General features: G+C 42.9%; 1 protein-coding gene across 1 annotated transcript; it reads left to right on the forward strand.

Annotated features, from left to right (window-relative positions):
• The first annotated feature begins 7,333 nt into the window (after positions 1-7,333).
• On the forward strand, positions 7,334-18,539 carry LOC118790655 (protein NLRC3-like). The gene is made up of 12 exons (XM_036547650.1): positions 7,334-7,429; positions 7,872-7,915; positions 8,176-8,247; positions 8,492-8,970; positions 9,221-9,569; positions 12,259-12,328; positions 12,845-12,905; positions 13,280-13,460; positions 13,851-14,032; positions 14,144-15,932; positions 17,073-17,152; positions 18,502-18,539. The coding sequence occupies exons 1-12, from the start codon at positions 7,334-7,336 to the stop codon at positions 18,537-18,539; spliced, it is 3,441 nt and encodes a 1,146-aa protein (XP_036403543.1).
• Positions 18,540-18,888: the final 349 nt, after the last annotated feature.

Consider the following 18,888-nt stretch of genomic DNA (forward strand, 5'->3'; position numbering starts at 1 on the left):
TGCTCTCTCTGTGTGCTGTTACCAGTGTCACTGCACAGAGAGCAGAGTCCCCAGTGCCCAGCTGTCAGTCTGTGAAGAGTGACGGGTCCATGGAGCATCCTATTGGCTTTGCTGGTGGAGAGCCTGCCCCTCCTCTAAGGTGAGGTCACACTGTCCAGAGCAGAAGCCTCACCATGTCCAACCAATTTTCATAACCCAAGTTCACAATCAACCTTAAGTGGTTAAGTGGGTTTTCAGTGAGACTGGTGAAAGGATTCTTGAGTGGTTCTGATCTGTATCAGTTTTGAGTCCTGTATGGGTCCGTTTTTGTTGTTTTAATTTCAAACAGAATCTGGCCCATGTGGACCAGAACTGTCCCAACAAATCCACGAAACAACTTCTTTCTGATACGATCTGACCAGATCTCGCTGAACAAAACAAAGAACATGGTTAAAATGTACATTTTTTTGCAGCATTAAGACTTGTTTAAGGACACATCACAACTTTTTCTACATTCTTAGTGTTTTACTAGCAACTTGCAATTTCTGTCCACACTGTAAAACCAAGTTCAACAAGCATGCCTCAAAAATATTTTTCACTACGTTAACAAAACTGAGTAAAGGTGTCTCGATTGGTGTTCAGACACATTGGCCTTAGATTCCTGATTTCTATTCCAGAGTGCCTCACTGAGAGAATCGTATACCACAAAGTCTCTACCAGGGCTACTGTCATTAATGTAGATACTGCCATATCACCATGAGTGCTGTAAAATCACTTAGATTTGCCTAGTTATCTGTTGAACTTACTGGTCCATAACTGTATTTTAACTTTGAATGAGCATTAGTTAGCGAGTATACCCTGGTGTGAACTGCTTGGTGCGTTTCCACCAAGCAGTACAGTACAGTTCTGTACAGTACGGTACGCAGTTATTTGTGTTTCCATCATCAAAAGTTGTGAACCATACCAAAATAAGCATACCGTACTGTACTGGTTTTTGGTACCCTTCTGTTACCCTTCTTGTAAAGGATGGAGCTACACCCACTGCTGTCCGTTGATTGGTCGACACTTCCGTGCGACAACGTGAATACAAACTAGGGCTGTCAACGTTAACGCGTTAGCTCGTTCACGATTAATCTGGAAACTTTAACGCATTAATGTTTCAACGCAAATTAATCATATTATCAAGTTTGACCGCAACTCCCTTCCTTAATTCCAACGCGGATATTTACCTGGCTGAATTACTGAAAGGCGTGGCAAACGCAGATGTGCTGAACGGCAAATTTCGTTTTAACCCTTTTGCGCGCACGGTCACACTGCTGTGATTAGCTGTTTAGCGCATATGCTAAAACTGGTGCGATAATCTATAAATCTATAAGAAACTTAATAACGCAAATGAAAACATAACGGACCATATAAGGTAACGCGCGCTACATACCATGTATTCTACCATGCATGGTATATAGCGTACCATGTACGCTATATACCATGCGATTCTCGTCCAGAGTGTATTTCTTGTAAAAGCTCAAGTAGCCTATGCTGGTCTGGAAGGATCGCAGGCAGCCGATTATGGGACGGGAAGTGCATGTTAGCAGCGTACGAGCAGCGTTAGCACCGTACGAGCTGGTGCCTGAAGCATACAGGCAGAAATTGAAACAGAAATGAAAACATAACGGACCATATAAGGTAATGCACGCTACATACCATAACAAATAAGTTACATGCGAAAGGGTTAAAACGAAATTTTAACCCTTTTTAACCGAAGGGTTAGTGCGTTAACGTTGACAGCCCTAATTATTACGGATAGGGATGCACCTTAGCTTAGACACCACACTTCCAGTATCACACCTCAGCACTGGGGGGGCAGGGTGAAGTTTGCCTCTTGGAAGGAAATGGATAAAGAGGGTAGTGGTGTCAAAGGGCAAAGGGGGTGGAGTCCCAAGGAGAAGCTGAGATGGGAGTGCGGGCGAAGGACTCCTCAGTTGTTTGACCCGTTTGTTTTGTTTCCGTGTCCAATCACAGTGTTGTGTCACCGTGATTGGACTCTCGGCTAACTGACCTTAATAATAATAATAATATTAATAATAATAAATAAATAAAATAAAAAACCTGAATGACCCATAAAAAGGGCTGGCCGACTCTGGCGTCTGCCCAGGTGGAGGTAAGCTCACCTTTTCCCCTCAGTGCTACACCTTCAACATTAGATTCGTACATACTGACGTCCACGTTAAAGCACACATTAGCTTAGGTTACAACCAAAGCTCAGGTAGGGCGGCTACCGAATCCCCTAGACTAACGGAGTGCAGGCTAGCAAGAGTCCGTCTAGGCCTGTGTATTTTCTGCCCTTGGGTCTTGGGTTGTAACACTAATACAAAGACAAAAGTTCATCAACCGTCTCTGCTGTGTTACGTTCTTCGCGCGTTTTTATGATGTCACGCTACTTACCTAGCTGACACAGCAATCGCCATCCAGCATACGCCCCGCCTATTAAGTAGGGTACAGTTGGCAGTGGAGACACAAGCCGTACCAGGGTTTACCTTACCAAACCGTTACGTAACTAACCGAACTGTACTGTACTGCCTGGTGGAAACGCACCATTTGTAGATACCTGGTCTGGTTTGCCTGCTGGCCAATAAATGCATTGGAAAATATTTCAGGTCTTCAGAATATTTGGCTAAAAGAGTTTTTTGTGTTAATAAAGTGTTTTAAACCATCTTGATAGACATGTTCATGAACTTATTGACATCGTGAGTGGATGGGTAGCTGGCCTGCTTATTTGACACGCTAAGTTTGGAGAATGCAGTTCTGTCCTGTGATGTTTTGCACAGGTCAGCTAGCACTGGTGCTATCCTGAAAGACAAGTCATGTTCTATAAATGCGGACTTTATGATTGTTCGGTCTTGGATGGATGAAGCGGCAGCAGTTACAGTGGCCACACCTCCCATCAATGTTGACGTATAACGAAAAGCCCAAACAGCTCATTTGTGTGACGAATCTGTATCATGCCGAGACAATACCTTTTGCCGCTTGTCCCATACTGTTTTTAGAACGCACGGAGCAAAGCAGCTCCCGGGCTCATTTGATTTGTCACAAAATACACTGAACATTTGTCCGTCATTACCGTTTTCATCTAACCAAGCCTATCGCCATTTATTTTTCATCCCCCGTTCTATTGTGCTTGTGTCTGTGCCAACCTTCACAAGTTTCGCTTCCATGCTCCATCTATCTGAATGCATGCTAGCCTATTGTGCAGTAATCAACTGGTATAATCCACGCAAATACTTCCTGACACCACCTACCAGAAAGCTGAAACTAGTTGCCAACTAGATAAAACAGTGCTCTCGTCACCTAAACAGGCTACCATTGGTTAAAACTCATCCGAAAAAAACACCACGACAGTGATTGGTTTTAATAAAATTGCATTCTAGTCTGGTAATATCAGAGCCCATATAAGCTAGTAATAATTTATTACATGATATAAAATCTCTGCATGCCGGATTTCTGGCGTGGGGTCGGAAATCTTTAAGCCATATATATCGTGATAAATATCAATATGGAAAAAAAATGTCATGATCATATTTTTTGCCATATCACCCAGCCCTATTGGCAACCGTACCTTGAGAGCAGCATGTTGTCTGGCTGAAGAAAAAAAATTTGCACACTCTCCGTTGCACCTCGGACACAAATTAATGTTTACAACAAAGACAATGAGCTCTTGCAGTAAGCCAGAAATTGAAATTTACTCTGTAAGTTTAATATCAAATAAATAAAGATCTTTCAAAAGTGGGCCCCCTATCTAGCTATTGGGATAATGTTAGTCATGTAGCAGATGCTCTTATCCAGAGAAACTTACCAATACTTTCTAGGACTTCTTTTGTCTGTTGATTCCTACTAGTCACAATTGCAGTATATGAAATTACATTGTAACTTAAGAAAAATTCATTTTTAATTAAATTTAATAACTATTTAATAATAAAACACATGTCTGTATCCATATTTCATGCAGGTTTATATTTTCATTGCCTGCTGTTATGGAGCAATAGCCCAAAGCTAATGTTAATACACCAACACTGACTTAAATCCCCACCAAAGAAATATTGTGGAACATAAAGAGCGTTATGATTGTTCTGTCTTCTACATTTGGATAAGAGTGTCTGCTAAATGACTAAATGTAAATGTCATTTAAATTTCTACATTTGAATGTAAAGCCTAAATCCCTGTAGAAGGTCACTGATTGTTTAAGGGTGTTCAGAATGCTAACTGATTGTTAATGATATTATTTGATGTAGAGATTTGTAATTTTGAGCTGATATCTCTGATAGGTGATTATTCTATTACCTCAGGACTAATTCATTCTTTGTGTTTAATGCAGTCAGCATAAACACAATGCTAACTGCATTAAATGCAATATGCTAAACAAGTAAACTTATAATGATGATGTAAAAAGGGTTATGCTCATTAAGATTTGTATTTTGAAACCACTCAATTGTGATTATACGTGGAGAGTGTCAGAATTATACCATCATCTTTATGCTCTGCAAGGAGCACAAACATATGTGACCACATTGTGCTACTGTGTAAGATAAGATAATCCTTCATTTGTCCCACAATGGGGAAATTTGCAGTGTTACAGCAGCATAGGGGATAGCGCAACATTAAAAAAAAAGAGCAAGATATAATAAAAATAAGTAATCAAACAAGATATAATAGTAGTAAGTAGTAAATAAATAAAAATAGACAGTACACAGTTTAATAGACATTAAACACTAATATTGCACTGACACCCCCCCCCAACCCTCTACCTCAATACAACTGTGCAATTCCACTGTGCACTTTAAGTAGTTTTTAAAAGGCCATATTAATGCACAAGATTTTCTTTATATTTCTTTTTATTTACAATGTGTCTTCTTTTTAAATTTGTATTTTACTGTATTTATTGTATTTTATTGTATATTTTGTATATATTTTTTTTCTATGTCGTGTGTCTTATTTGTATTGTTTTTACATAAATGTTCCTCAGTGCGCTGTTGTTGCAGACCACCCACAATTTCGTTGCACCCCCACCGTGCAACGACAATAAAGTCTATTCTGATTCTGAATGAATTATCAGTTTTGATGTGTGTGGTCTGCTAGGAGCAGTGTTGATTGTATAGTGTTATTGTAAAGTCTGACAGCAGCAGGAAGAAAGGACCCACGGTATCTCTCATTCACACACCGTGGGTGAAGCAGCCTGTCACTGAAGGAGCTGCCCAGTACTATCAGAGTATCCTGCATGGGGTGGGACGTGTTCTCCATCAGGGAAGATACCTTAGCCCTCATTCTCCTCTCTCCCATCACCTTCACTGGGTTGAGGGGGCATCCCAGGACAGAGCTGGCCTTCTTAACCAGTCTCTGAAGTCTCTTCCTGTCAGCAGTCGAGATGCTGCTGCCCCAGTAAACCACTCCATAGAAAATGGCAGATGCCACCGCAGAGTCAAAAAAAGTCCTCAGGAGTGCTCCGTGCACTCCAAAAGACCCGAGTCTCCTCAGCAGATAGAGTCTGCTCTGTTCTTTCTTGTATAGTGCATTTGTATTGTCAGTCCAACTTATTATTCAGGTGAACTCCCAGCTACTTGTAAGATTTTACCATCTCAATGTCCATTCCCTGGATATTCATTTGCGTAGGAGGAGAGTGTTTGCACCTGCGGAAATCCACCACCATCTCTTTGGTTTTCCCTGCACTGATCTGGAGGAGGTTCCGCGGGCACCAATCCACAAAGCTCTGGGTCCGTTCTCTGTACTCTCTGTCGTCTCCATCTGTAATTAGGCCAACAATTGCAAAGTCTTCAGAGAACTTTTGCAGGTGGCAGTTAGCTGAGTTATGCATGAAATCTGCAGTGTAGAGGATGAAGAGGAAGGGAGCCAGGACTGTTCCCTGCGGGGCTCCCATACTACAGACAACCATGTCAGACTTGAAGTCCCGTATTCTCACATACTGTGGTCGATTGGTGAGGTAGTCCAGAATCCATGCTGTAAGGTGGTGATCAACCCCTGTGCACTCCAACTTTTCCCTCAGGAGCGAGGGCGGTATGGTATTGAAGAAGCCAAAAAAAATGTTTCTCACAGTGCTCCCAGCCTTTTCCAGGTGAGAGAGGGATCTACTGTATGTAGGAGATAGATGATAGCGTCCTCCACCCCAGTGCCAGGTTGATAGGCAAACTGTAGTGGGTCCATTGATAGGATCACCAGGTAGCAGAGATGGACAAAGACCAGCCTTTCCAGGGTCTTCATCAGGTGCGATACAGCTGTCAGTGCCACCGGCATGTAGCTGTTAAGGTCCTTGGGGTGCGGAGTGTTTGGCGCTGGTACCACGCAGGATGTTTTCCACAGCTGTGGCGCTCTCCGCAGCTTCGGGCTCAGGTTGAAAATGTGCCCAGCTATCCCGCATAGCTGATCTGCACAGGACTTGAGGAGCCTTGGACTGATGCCATCCGGACCCGCAGCCTTTCTCACCTTAAGCCTCCTGAGCTCCTTCCCCACCTGGTTTGTTGTGAGGGACAGGTTGGGGCAGGGGGACTGTATGCTAGAGGATGTGGGAGGGTAGTGCATTGGACAGGAAATGTAGTGGATATGCAGAATGGCTGTGACCTGAATGTTGTGGGAAGGGGGGTGGAGGTGGGGTGGGGAAATATACAGGGGGTGCAAGCAATGGGGGTTGCAGCCAGAAGGACTGGACAGGGAGAGAGGCAGATGACTATTAGAGCAAATATTCAGATCATTCACCCACTTTCGAGCCCCTCACAGGCTGCTAGTTGGGTTCTTTGTAACCAGAGATGGTTTTAAGGCCCCTCCAGACTCTGCAGGCATTGTTCTGCTGCAACTGATCCTCCTTCCTCCTGTAGCCGGTTTTCCCACCCCTGATCCTCCTCCTCAGCTCCCTCTGCACATTTTTCAGTTCCTCCCTGTTTCCAGACCTAAAGGCACTGCGTTTCTCCTTCAGGAGAGCCTTTATGTCAGGAGTAATCCAGGGTTTATTGTTGGAAAAACACCATACAGTCCTGGTGGGTACAGCATTCTGCACACAGAAGTTGATATAGTCCATAATACAGTGTGTGAGACTGTCAATGTCCAGGGCACATTTGGAATGTGAACAGGATTGTTGTGAACAATAGGTTATTATTTGCTACACTGTATTTTGAACGTCATTAATAATTTATTGATGAAGAGAAAATGTATTTAAAAATAGAAAACATTGCAGCTCATAACATGAAGTAATATGGCTTTTAACATTAACATTGGCTATGCTAGCCAGCTAATTAACTTAACAAGGCGAGTCTTCATCATCCAGAGAACCAACGTGCCACTGATGATGCTCATCATGGCGCCCTCCGTGGCAGACGTGTTTGCTCGTTCTGCTCTGCCGTGCAGCTACAGACGCACTCTGTTTACCGAGAAGACCGCACTGATGCCTCCAGTAAGGCTAAAGGAGGTGGTGTGTGTGTATACGTAAACAACTTGTGGTGTGGAGATGTACAAACTATCCACAAACACTGTTCGCCAGACGTAGAGATGCTGTTGTTGAAATGCCGACCCTACTATCTACCGAGGGAATTCAGCGCTGTGTTTTTGGCCGCTGTTTACATCCCTCCGTGAACTCATCAGCAGCACTCGGTAAACTCCACAACGCTATCAGGGCGCTGGAAACAGCTCACCCTGACACTGTTTTCATCATTGCGGGAGACTTCAACCACTGCAATCTATGGACTGTGCTTCCAAAATATTTCCAACATGTAAAGATTCCCACACGAGATCAGAACACGTTGGATCATTTTTACAGCAACATTCGTGAGGCATACAAAGCTGCCCCCCGCCCCCACTTCAGACCACATCTCCCTGTTCTTGTACCCGGCCTACAGACAAAGACTCAAGCAAACGAACCCAGCGGGTTCCAACCCAACAGGTGAAACGCTGGTCTCCAGAGACTGAGAGCATCTTACAGGACTGTTTTGCACAGACAGACTGGGATGTGTTTAGAGCTGCAGCCACACTGGAGGATTCTTCTATTGACATAAATGAGCATGCTGAGTATGTGACTGGGTACATCAGCACCTGTGTTGACCACATTGTACCCACTATACAAATCAAGAAGTTTCCAAACCAGAAGCCTTGGATTGACAGTCAGGTATGCCACATGCTGCATGCTCGATCCCTTGCATTCAGATCAGGTGACGAGGAGGAGTACAAGACAGCAAAGTACAGACTGAGGAAAACCATCAAGGAGGCTAAAAAGCAGTACAGAGAGAATGGACGGCTTCTACTCTACTGCTGATGCTGGACGGATGTGGCAAGGCCTGCAGCACATTACAGACTACAAAGGCACCACCAAAGAGATCACCAACTGCCCCCCCCCACCCTGCCAGAACAACTAAACCAATTTTATGTCCGCTTTGAGATCTCCAGCAGCAATACTCAGAAGAGGCGCTCCAACACCCAGAGCATGCAACCCCCCCACTGTCTCACCAACTGATGTACACAGAGTCCTGAGAAGAATCAACCCCCGCAAGGCAGAAGGCCCAGATAACATACCTGGGAGGGCTCTCAAAGCATGTGCCACAGAGCTGGCTGATGTTCTGGCCTCCGTCTTCAACCTGTCCCTCTCACAAGCCACAGTCCCCAAGTGTTTCAAAACCACCACCATCATCCCAGTTCCCAAGAGGAGCCTAGTGACTTGCCTGAATGACTACAGGCCAGTTGCACTCACTCCAATCATCACAAAGTGTTTTGAGACAGTGGTTCTGGCCCACATTCAGAGCAGCATACCTGGAACAGTGGACCCCCTGCAGTACGCCTACTGCTCTAACAGATCTACCTCGGACACCATCTCTGCAGCCATTCACATAGCACTTTCCCATCTGGAAAACAAAGATGCCTATGTCAGGATGCTCTTCATTGACTACAGCTCTGCTTTTAATACAGTCATCCCATACAAGCTCACCAGCCAACTGTTGCACCTTGGTCTCAGCCCCACACTCTGCGACTGGATGTTAAGATTTCCTCACTAGCAGGCCACAGGCTGTCAGAATAGGAAATACAACATCTAGCAGCATCGTGATGAACACCGGCACCCCGCAAGGATGCGTCCTCAGCCCCATGTTCTACACACTGTTCACACACAACTGTGTCGCCTCTCACAAGGACAACACCATCCTGAAATTTGCTGACGACACCACTGTCATCTGACTCATTACTGGCGGTGACGAAACAGCGTACAGGGACAAGGTGGCAAATCTGGTGACATGGTGTGAGGAGAACAATCTCACCCTCAACACAGACAAGACCAAGGAAATGATCGTGGACATGAGAAAGGAGAAGAAAACTCATCAGCCACTGATCATCCATGGGCTTGAGGTGGAGAGGGTGAGCTGTTTCAAATTCCTGGGCGTCTACATCTGTGATGACGTTACTTGGACACTTAACACGACCCAGCTGGTCAAAAAGGCACAGCGGCTGTATTTCCTGAGGAGGCTGAGGACCTTTGGGATGTCACCACAGATCCTCAGCAACTTCTACAGCTGCATCATTGAAAGCATCTTGACCAGCTGCATCACGGTGTAGTACGGGAGTACCACTGAAATGGACCATAAGCGTCTGCAGAGAGTAATAAAGACTGCTGAAAGGATCGTTAAGACACCATTACCCTCTCTGCAGGACATCTATCATCAAAGAGTCCACAAAAGAGCCTGCTCCATTGTCAGGGACTACACCCACCCCCAGTGCGAACTGTTCACATTTCTACCCTCTGGCAGGAGGTACAGAAGTGTGAAATGCAGAACATCCAGCCTAAGGAACAGCTTCTATCCAACAGCCATCAGACTCTTGAATGGGTCAAATACACAAATACACACCTCCCCGGCCTAGCCCATGCATACATTCACACACACCCACACCGCAACCAACTGCACGCAATGTGCATTTTGCACAGAACTGTTGACAGGACTATAAACCTGCACCACTGGTTATTGCACTACTACTCCTGCTGCACACTGTATACTTGGAACTGATATTGTACATTATTAATGTATATGGAACTGACATTGCACACTTGGCATCAACATTGCACATCCTACACTGCACTGATTTCCTTTTTGCACATATAATATATATATATGATTTAGTTTATTTATTTTTCTTACACTTTTTATATATTTTCTTTCTTAAATTTTTGTATTTTCTTACTTAATTGTACTTCTAACTCTTAATGGCATTCATAAGTGGAAGGCAAAGGAAGGACTTCATTGTACAGGGAACTTGTTTCTTTACTGTGCATATGACAATAAACTTTGAACTTTGAACTTGAACTCTTCACTCTTGCGCGTACGGTCACACCGGTGTGATTAGCCAATTAGTGTGTATGCTAAAACCGTTACGATTAGAAAACTAGACTGGAAAAATTCTAGCTAATTTTAGCTTTGAGGAAACAGCGATTTAACATTAAAAAATATAGCAAATGCTAACTGAAAACTATGAGAAGCTTAATAACGCTAATGAAAACATAAGGAGCCATGTAGCACGCCGCTACATAGCATAAAAATAAGTTACGTGTGCAAGGGTTAAGACTGAAATGCTGTCACACTTTTGAGGCCTTTGGTCGTGAAGATGTTGTCATCTCTATGGTTCACTCAAGTAAAGCAACATAGCTTAGGCTACATGTCTAAGCATTCCGAGTCAGCACGAAAAACACGCGTGATGACATCACCAACTGATCAACAATTAAATTCGTTGGCAACTAATTTGGTCATTGATTTTAGTTGACTACATTGATTATTCGTTGCACCCCTACTGCCAGCCCTCCTCCTTTCCTCTTACCACTCTCCTTTGTCCTATCCACCCGCAACATCTGAAAACCATCCAATGCAGCATTCGTGTCCAGAGTTAGCGCAGTTAGCCATGTCTCCGTAAATACCATAATGCTGCACTCCCCACATTCCTTTTGGTGCCGGGTCAGCGCCACTAACTTGTCCGTCTTATTGGGGAGAGATCTCACGTTCCCCATGATGATCAAGGGAAGAACAGGTTTGTAACATCTCTTCCTAGCGTGGCGCTCAGCTCCAGCAGCATCCCCGTCTCCTCCTCCTCAGCTCGCAGGGAACATCAGGTCTCTCCCTGGGGGGTATCACTGTGTCCCGGAGCGCTCTTGGCTGATCCCCAGAGTAGATAATGGGACCATGGCTATGCACAGGATCCCCGCACACAGTTGTAAACAATGCACAAACCAGTAGAGAGACCAAGGCAGACACAGCTAATTTAGTATCCATAGTGCATGGATAAGTTAAAAAGTAATTTCATGTAAGCGAAAGCTAAAAAGCTAAAAGTAGTTAAATGTAAAAGAAAAGCTACACAGTGAGCAAGAGCTGCTAAAACAGGCTGCCACTCATGTGGTGCCATCTTAGAGTCTCCACAATAGTGAAGATTACATTTATTAAGTGAAGGACACACTCATCTTCACCAGTTCTGGAGTTATATAACCATAGACATTCAGCATGGTCTGAATAAGAGGGCTGGTTAGCCCTGACTTCCATGTAACAGTGAGTCTTGTGGTAGTGTGGAAGGTTTGAACAACTCGAAACAGTGAATCTATTTTGAAACAACTGCTTCAAATGATTCATTGTGTCAAAAAGGTTCATTTTTAGACATGAATAACACAAATAACTGAGCCCCTAAATGTGCTTCCACTTTAGATATGAGTAACAAATGCAGAACTGATTCCCTAATTGTTCTTTCCCAAACGAATGGTCCCGCTCCTCAGGGGGGACTCATAAGAGAGCACTAGCAGAGGGGCTGTAGGCTGGGTGAGGGCCCTGTATGGGGGGCAGCACTGTGTTTGTGTTATCCATGTGTGGTCCCTGTCCAACACATCGCTGCTCTTCCTCACTTTACAACCCAGTCGCACTGGGGCAGAATCAGACTGTAACCATGTGCTCTTCATGATGATTAAATGAGCTGGTGAGGTGATCAGATAAATGTGCATAAATGAAAGGCAATAGAGGTCATTTCTGCCAGGAAACACTGGAACATAAAGACCCTTCTGTTTGCTCTGTCTGCTACATTTGTCCTTAAATCCTACATCCCAGTAGGAGGTCAGTGACTATTTGTGGAGTCAAACCAGCTTCCCTTCTGGTAAAATAATGAAACTCCATGATGTTTTTGAGCAGGTGTCTAATCATATAATAATATTTTGAGGTTGGTTCTCCTTTTCATCTTGCAAACTGGGCTCTGGTTGTGTATGTATTCCTGTGTCTGCAGTGAGCTGCCAGAGCTCCTGTCCAGCTCTGCAGTGTGTGAGCAGGTGGGCCAGCAGAGACTCTGCCAGCAGGTAAAGGACTTCACTCATTCACCTCAATCTGCTCCTGGAGTCACTCATTCACCTGAGTCTGCATGTAGCTGGAGTCACTCATTCACCTCAATCTATCTGCTCCTGTTCTCACTCATTCACTTGAATCTACCTGCACCTGGAGTCACTCATCAACGTGATGCACCTGGATTAATTCATTCACCTGAATCTGACATGGTTTCACTCATTCATTTGACTGCGTAATCCTCTTATTCACTGACTGGCTGGACAGTGTGTCCTTTAACCCCTCATTCATTTTTCTGTCAAGTATAAAGCCATTCACCTGTCTGTCTCACATACTCACTCATTCATACTCTGCATATTTTATACTCATTCCTTTGTTCATTCATTCATCTGACATCATTGAAAAAAGCTTTAATGTTTCTCCTGCTAATATGCTGAATTGCATTTTCTACAGTTATTTCTTAGTTTTCATGTAATCTTTTTCATTCTTTATTCTTAAGCTCTGGTTTAACTGATGTCTTTATTTCTCTGCAGTCCATGATTGTAGATGCTTCACCCCTGTGTTCCAGTGATCAGGACCTGGGAGCAGAAAATAGTAAGATGCTTTTAACTTTATTATTATTATTACAAATCAAAAAGGGTCATCTGAATAGAGTCATTTCACCAATTTATCGAGTTTCAATATTTGGCCACACAAGATACAAGCTAGCTTTTAGAGACATGAGTGCATTAAACCATTAGATTTAAATTTTTAAAAGGAAAACAAAGTTTAAAACATAAGAGCGCTTTAGGTGATAGTGTTTCAGGTGATCAGGTGAGCGCAGAAGCGCTGTGTCTTCAATCTATCACTTGGCCTCACTCCACATTGTATGGAGAGCATATTTGTAACATATACAGGCTTTTTCACTTTAGTGAACATCAATATGTCCTTTCCTTATCCCAGTGTCTGCATTTTACCTGTTTACCAAGGGAAAACCGGCAAGTTTATGCTGTTTATCTGCTGCATGAGCATCATGTTTCTGGCCCTGCAGTGTGGCTTTGCCCACGTGCACACTAAGAACGCCGCCTTTCACGGGTCTTCAGGAGTCATGCCCTCTCTTACAGTTAGTGGTTTTTGGGAGGATGTCCTCTACCATTGCGGGATTGTTAGGTATGACTCTTTAATGTGTTTTAATATGATGCCGCGTACCAGTTGAGAGCATGTTTCTACATTGATTTTGAGTAAACATGGATATTTATCTTACACCTTTATAATTCTTAGCCTGGCTATACTCAACCAGAGATTCAGTAAAACTAACTAATCTATAGCCTAATGAGTGTAAGGCAACATAACATTTTGTCACATATTACATAAATTATTTTTGCCTCTTATAATTAAAATATGATGAAGAAAATGTTGCGTCACCTAACAATACAATCCTTAACAAAATTACATTTACACAGCACAATAAAGTATTACACTATACTACACTGTCCAATGTTACTGCCCAAAAACATACCCAGTAAATGTCTCCTTTGCTGTGTTGCCGTGTCTCTCCAGATTAAATGAAGCTGATCGATGGAACACTGTGCGCCTCCTGGCCCCGGGTCTTGCCGTCTTCCTCCTGCTGCTCTTCATTTACCGCTTATGCAGGAAGCTGCTTCGGCCCCCGGTCCATGTGGCTGCCCATGAGAACCGCATAATGCCCTCGGACCCTGATGTATGCGTGCACCGGCTCACAGGTATGCATGCACAGGCTCACAGCAGCAGACACACTACTGCTGTTTAATAACACATAATACTCTTATACTCTTCAACAACAGTCTGTTCTGAAAATGCCTCCATTTTTACAGAGAAATGTTCACAAACAGTCCAAGAGAAACTGAAGTCCAGTCTGAAGAAGAGGTTTGAGTCCATATTTGAAGGGGTTGCGACATCAGGAAAACACAGCCTCCTCAACAATATTTACACAGAGCTCTATATCATAGACGGTGACAGTGAGAGGGTCAATAATGAACATGAAGTGTGGCAGATTGAGACAGTATCCAGGAAACGGACCACACAAGACACTGCAATCAACTACAATGACATCTTTAAGCTCTTACCTGGACAAGACAAAGCCATCAGAACTGTGCTGACGAAGGGGATCGCTGGCATTGGAAAAACAGTCTCTGTGCAGAAGTTCATTCTCGACTGGGCAGAAGGAAAGGCCAATCAGGATATTCATTTCGTATTTGTTCTTCCTTTTCGGGAGCTGAACTTGATTAATGATGAACAATACAGTCTGCTTGAGCTTCTGCATGTCTTCCACCCTGTAACAAGAGGGATTGAAAACCTTGAGTCTGATGTTGACAAGGTTTTGTTCATCTTTGATGGTCTGGATGAAAGCAAACTTCCCTTAAATTTCCAACACAGCGAGATACTGTCTGATGTAACAGAGACATCCTCAGTGGATGTGCTGCTGACAAACCTCATTAAGGGGAATCTGCTTCCCTCTACTCTCCTCTGGATCACCTCCCGACCAGCAGCAGCCAATCAGATCTCTCCTGAATACATCCATCGACTGACAGAAATACAAGGGTTCAATGACTCACAGAAGGAGGAGTACTTCAGGAAGAGATTCAGTGATGAGAACCAGGCCAGCAGAATTATAACTCACATACAGTTATCCAGGAGTCTGTACATCATGTGTCACATACCAGTCTTCTGTTGGATTTCTGCAACTGTTCTGGAGCGACTGTTGGGTGAAACTGACTGTGGAGAAATCCCTAAAACTCTGACTGGAATGTACACCCGCTTCCTGCTCATTCAGTCCAACATCAAGAATCAGAAGTATCATCGAGGAAATGAGACAGATCCACAAAAGCTTCTGGGGCTGGATAAAGACATGATTCTGAAATTGGGGAAGCTGGCTTTCCAACACCTGGAAAATGACACTCTCATGTTCTATGAAGAGGACCTGAGAAAGTGTGGCATTGATGTCACTGAAGCGTCAGTGTATTCTGGGGTGTGCACAGAAATCTTTAAAGAGGAGTCTGTGCTGTATCAGAAGAAAGTGTACTGCTTTGTGCATCTGAGCATCCAGGAGTATCTGGCTGCTTTGTATGTGTTTCACTCATATGCAAGCAACATGATAACGACATTGAGAAGATTTTTAAGTCGAATTTTTTTATTCACCGACAATTCACTGTATTACTTACACAAGGGAGCTGTTGACAAGGCCTTGGAGAGTAAGAATGGACACCTGGACCTTTTCCTGCGATTCCTTCTCGGCCTCTCACTGGATTCCAATCAGAACATTCTCAAAGGCATTCTGACAGAGATAGGAAGTAACTCAGAGAGCATCAAGAAAACAGTCACATACATCAAGGAGATGAAGAGGGAGGATCCCTCCCCAGAGAGGTGCATCAATCTGCTCCACTGTCTGGCTGAACTGAATGATTATTCACTTATGAAGGAGGTCCAAAAGTACCTGAGCTCAGAAAGTCATGAAAGGATCTCAGCTGCACACTGCTCTGCCCTGGCCTATATTCTCCTGATGTCAGAGGAGGTGCTGGATGAGTTTGACCTGAGGAAATACAACACCTCAGACGAGGGGCGCAGGAGACTGGTTCCAGCTGTGAGGTGCTGCAGAAAGGCTCTGTGAGTATTAACATGAGTGTCACTCTAATCTATCATGGCCATTCTGAGAACATGTATGTTAGAATGTGATACAGCACATGTAGACATACCATAGAGGCATGTTAACAGTCAATTCTCTTTTTACTGCTAAAACTATTGTAAAATCACAAAATATAAAATCATATATAAACATTTTGTGTAGTTATAGAGCTAATGTTAATTTCTTGTTATGGACAATGGTGTTGTAGACTTGTTCGGAAAGTAGGTTTATCCTGGCCTTAACATTAACTTGTGATGTATCTTTAGCTGAGTTCTTGTAACTATTGTTCCTAAAGATTATGCCAACAATTTCATTAGTTTTATCCATTTATGAAATGGATAATCATTTACTCATGTTTTTGAGACAGTAACATTCTCGTGGTGTATAAAAATGTGTCATGTATGAAGTCCTGTGCTTAAAGGCCAGTTAGTCTTTCGAGAGTAATGAGAAGTAAAAATGTGTCAGAAGATTGACACATCTTTGTAAATACCATCACTCTCCTTGTCTATGATGAAAGGTGATTGACCACCATTACTCCCACAGAGAAACATCCTGCTGTTTCCTTGACAATGTCATAATTGGGCTCTAACCTTGGAGTCGAAGATGAGCAGGTGATCTGAGAGTCTGTCACCACACTGACAGGCCGATTCGAGCTAGTGAGAATGTGGTGGCGATCTCTCTAACGGGAAGGCAAGGCTGTGGGAATGGAAGCAGCAGCAGCAGGTGGCTGGGTTATCAGGAACCTGAGGAGTAGCAGAGAGTCTCACAGCAGCAGCACTGCAGGCAGGCGCAGTAGCAGTGATGGAGGATTTAGTCCTAGGAGGAGGACCAACACTTCCACTGACACGACACCACAGTCTGTGGTGGGATTGTCACTGCTGTAAAAGTCATTAAAATCAACGGCATCAATAGGATATAAAAGAATAGCATGCTATTAATACATTTTTTAAAAAAAGTTTAATAAAAAAATTGTTAAATCTGTAAGAGGTTTTCAGGGCTTTCCCATGCAAATGTACATGATCAGGGTGTTACTTTTCTCTCAGACACATTTTGAAGTAGAAATGCTTTTGTTGTAGTGAATATTTGATCATTAATGCTTTTTTGTGCTTTTGTCTTTTCAGACTCAGTGACTGTAACCTTACACAGACGTCATTTGAAATTGTGGCCTCAGCTCTCCAGTCAGACACCTCACCCCTGAGAGAGCTGGACCTCAGCAAGAATGACCTGGGAGAATCAGGAGGGAAGCTGCTGAGTGCTGCACTGATGAGTCCAAACTGTAAACTGCAGACTCTGGATCTGAGCTTCTGTCAGATGGGAAGTTCAGGAGTGGAGCTGCTCTGTACTGCACTGGGCAAAGTATCCACTCTGAGGTGAGAATATTCTCAACAATTATGGTTGTCATCCTCTTATTTATATTTGGACAGGATTATAAACAACATCAACAGCAAATTCTTTGCTTTCGTACTTACTTATTTGACATTGGCCTTCTCTCAGTCTGTCAGCTCTTTTAACAAAAGAGTCATACAAAGTGACTATTTAAAAAGGGGAAATCCGTGGATTCTTATAGAATAGCATAGTAAAATGAAAATTAAAATGCAAGATTGTATATTTTTGTAAAATTGTACAATCATCATATTTCCATAATAATCAGCAATGGCCCTCCCCACTAGGGGAATTTGAATAGAATAATTTCCTGGCCTGGAAAAGCATGTGGTAGACAATGTAAAAACACTCAGTGTTAAGAAGGGTTTACTGGGATGTATGAGAAAATTTGAAGTGTTGATGCAGTTTATCAGATGCAAGTAATGGAACAAGGTAACAAAGTGTGAATTCAGTCCTTTCCCTCTGAAAGTTATGGTGATTATGATAACATTTCATTTTGTTAAAGAGAGAGACTTTCAGCTAACAGTTTTAAACCCCTGTCTGGAGATTTTTTAGCTATATTGTGACAGTAAGAATGGTAATCTTCACCTACACAGTGAATATCAAAATGAAATTCTTATAACTGTAAAGTTGTAGATGAAGTCTGCCTTGGAATATAAAGAGCCTAAGAGTTCAGTGTCTTTTAGAATATCATTAAAGTAATATAGGTACGTGAACTAAAGTAGTAGACTAATATACGTATGTCAGGCAGTTAGTGCAGTTTTATTTTATAGTTTTCTTACAACGAACTCTTTTCATAGCACCTCATATTAACAGTATGTGTTCCAGGACATGGAACAAAAGTTCCTGCTAGCAACGTATGTATTGTGTAATACATGAAAAATAGCATTACATTGGTAACAGTGATAGTGATGATCATTTTTTATATGTTATGATCATGTTGTCTTTTTGGTGTATGAACAATTCTCTGCAGTGCAATATGACACTGTCTGGGAGGATGAAAATTTGTATGTAATTTTAAACTGAAGGCTGTCCCCAGTCATGGTTGGTTATGCCAGGTCTGTCTTTAGAGAAAAAGAACAGTAACAGGTATGATGTTCAAAGAACTGAATTGGATCCAGACTTTAAAGTGAGGACTGACTCCTTCTTAAGCTGTTACTCTCATAGGGTGGTTTGATGAGTATGAATGTTCCCCGTTGAACTGAATATATCTGGAGTTTCAATGCAGGAAGTGTGTGTTCAGTGCCTTTATTGGGACTCTTCCTCATCAGAGACTATGTTCTGTTGTCAGAAGAGCTGTTGGTGAAGATAAAAAGGCAGTGATGCGGTTGTGTTGCAGTCATTTGTAATATCCTGGACACAAAGTGTAGCAGTGCAGCGCTGATGACGGATTCAGAGAAAGGAGTAACTTTTTTATACTGTTTTATATGTTATATTTTAACTGTTTTATGTTTTATATTGTATCTCTGTACACCTATATTTGACATGGAAGAAATGAACTCCTGTGCCTCTTGCTATGTGTATTTACTTGAATTGTTCATTCTGCCCAACTGT

Source organism: Megalops cyprinoides, chromosome 1 (assembly GCF_013368585.1).
Source record: "Megalops cyprinoides isolate fMegCyp1 chromosome 1, fMegCyp1.pri, whole genome shotgun sequence".
NCBI classification, from domain to species: Eukaryota; Metazoa; Chordata; class Actinopteri; order Elopiformes; family Megalopidae; genus Megalops; species Megalops cyprinoides.

Coding starts and splice junctions, on each gene's coding strand:
- LOC118790655 (XM_036547650.1), top strand. CDS start 7,334: ATGGCGCCCTCCGTGGCAGACGTGTTTGCTCGTTCTGCTCTGCCGTGC. Junction 13,461..13,850: donor TACCATTGCGGGATTGTTAG/GTATGACTCTTT, acceptor GTGTCTCTCCAG/ATTAAATGAAGCTGATCGAT. Junction 15,933..17,072: donor AGGTGCTGCAGAAAGGCTCT/GTGAGTATTAAC, acceptor TTGTCTTTTCAG/ACTCAGTGACTGTAACCTTA.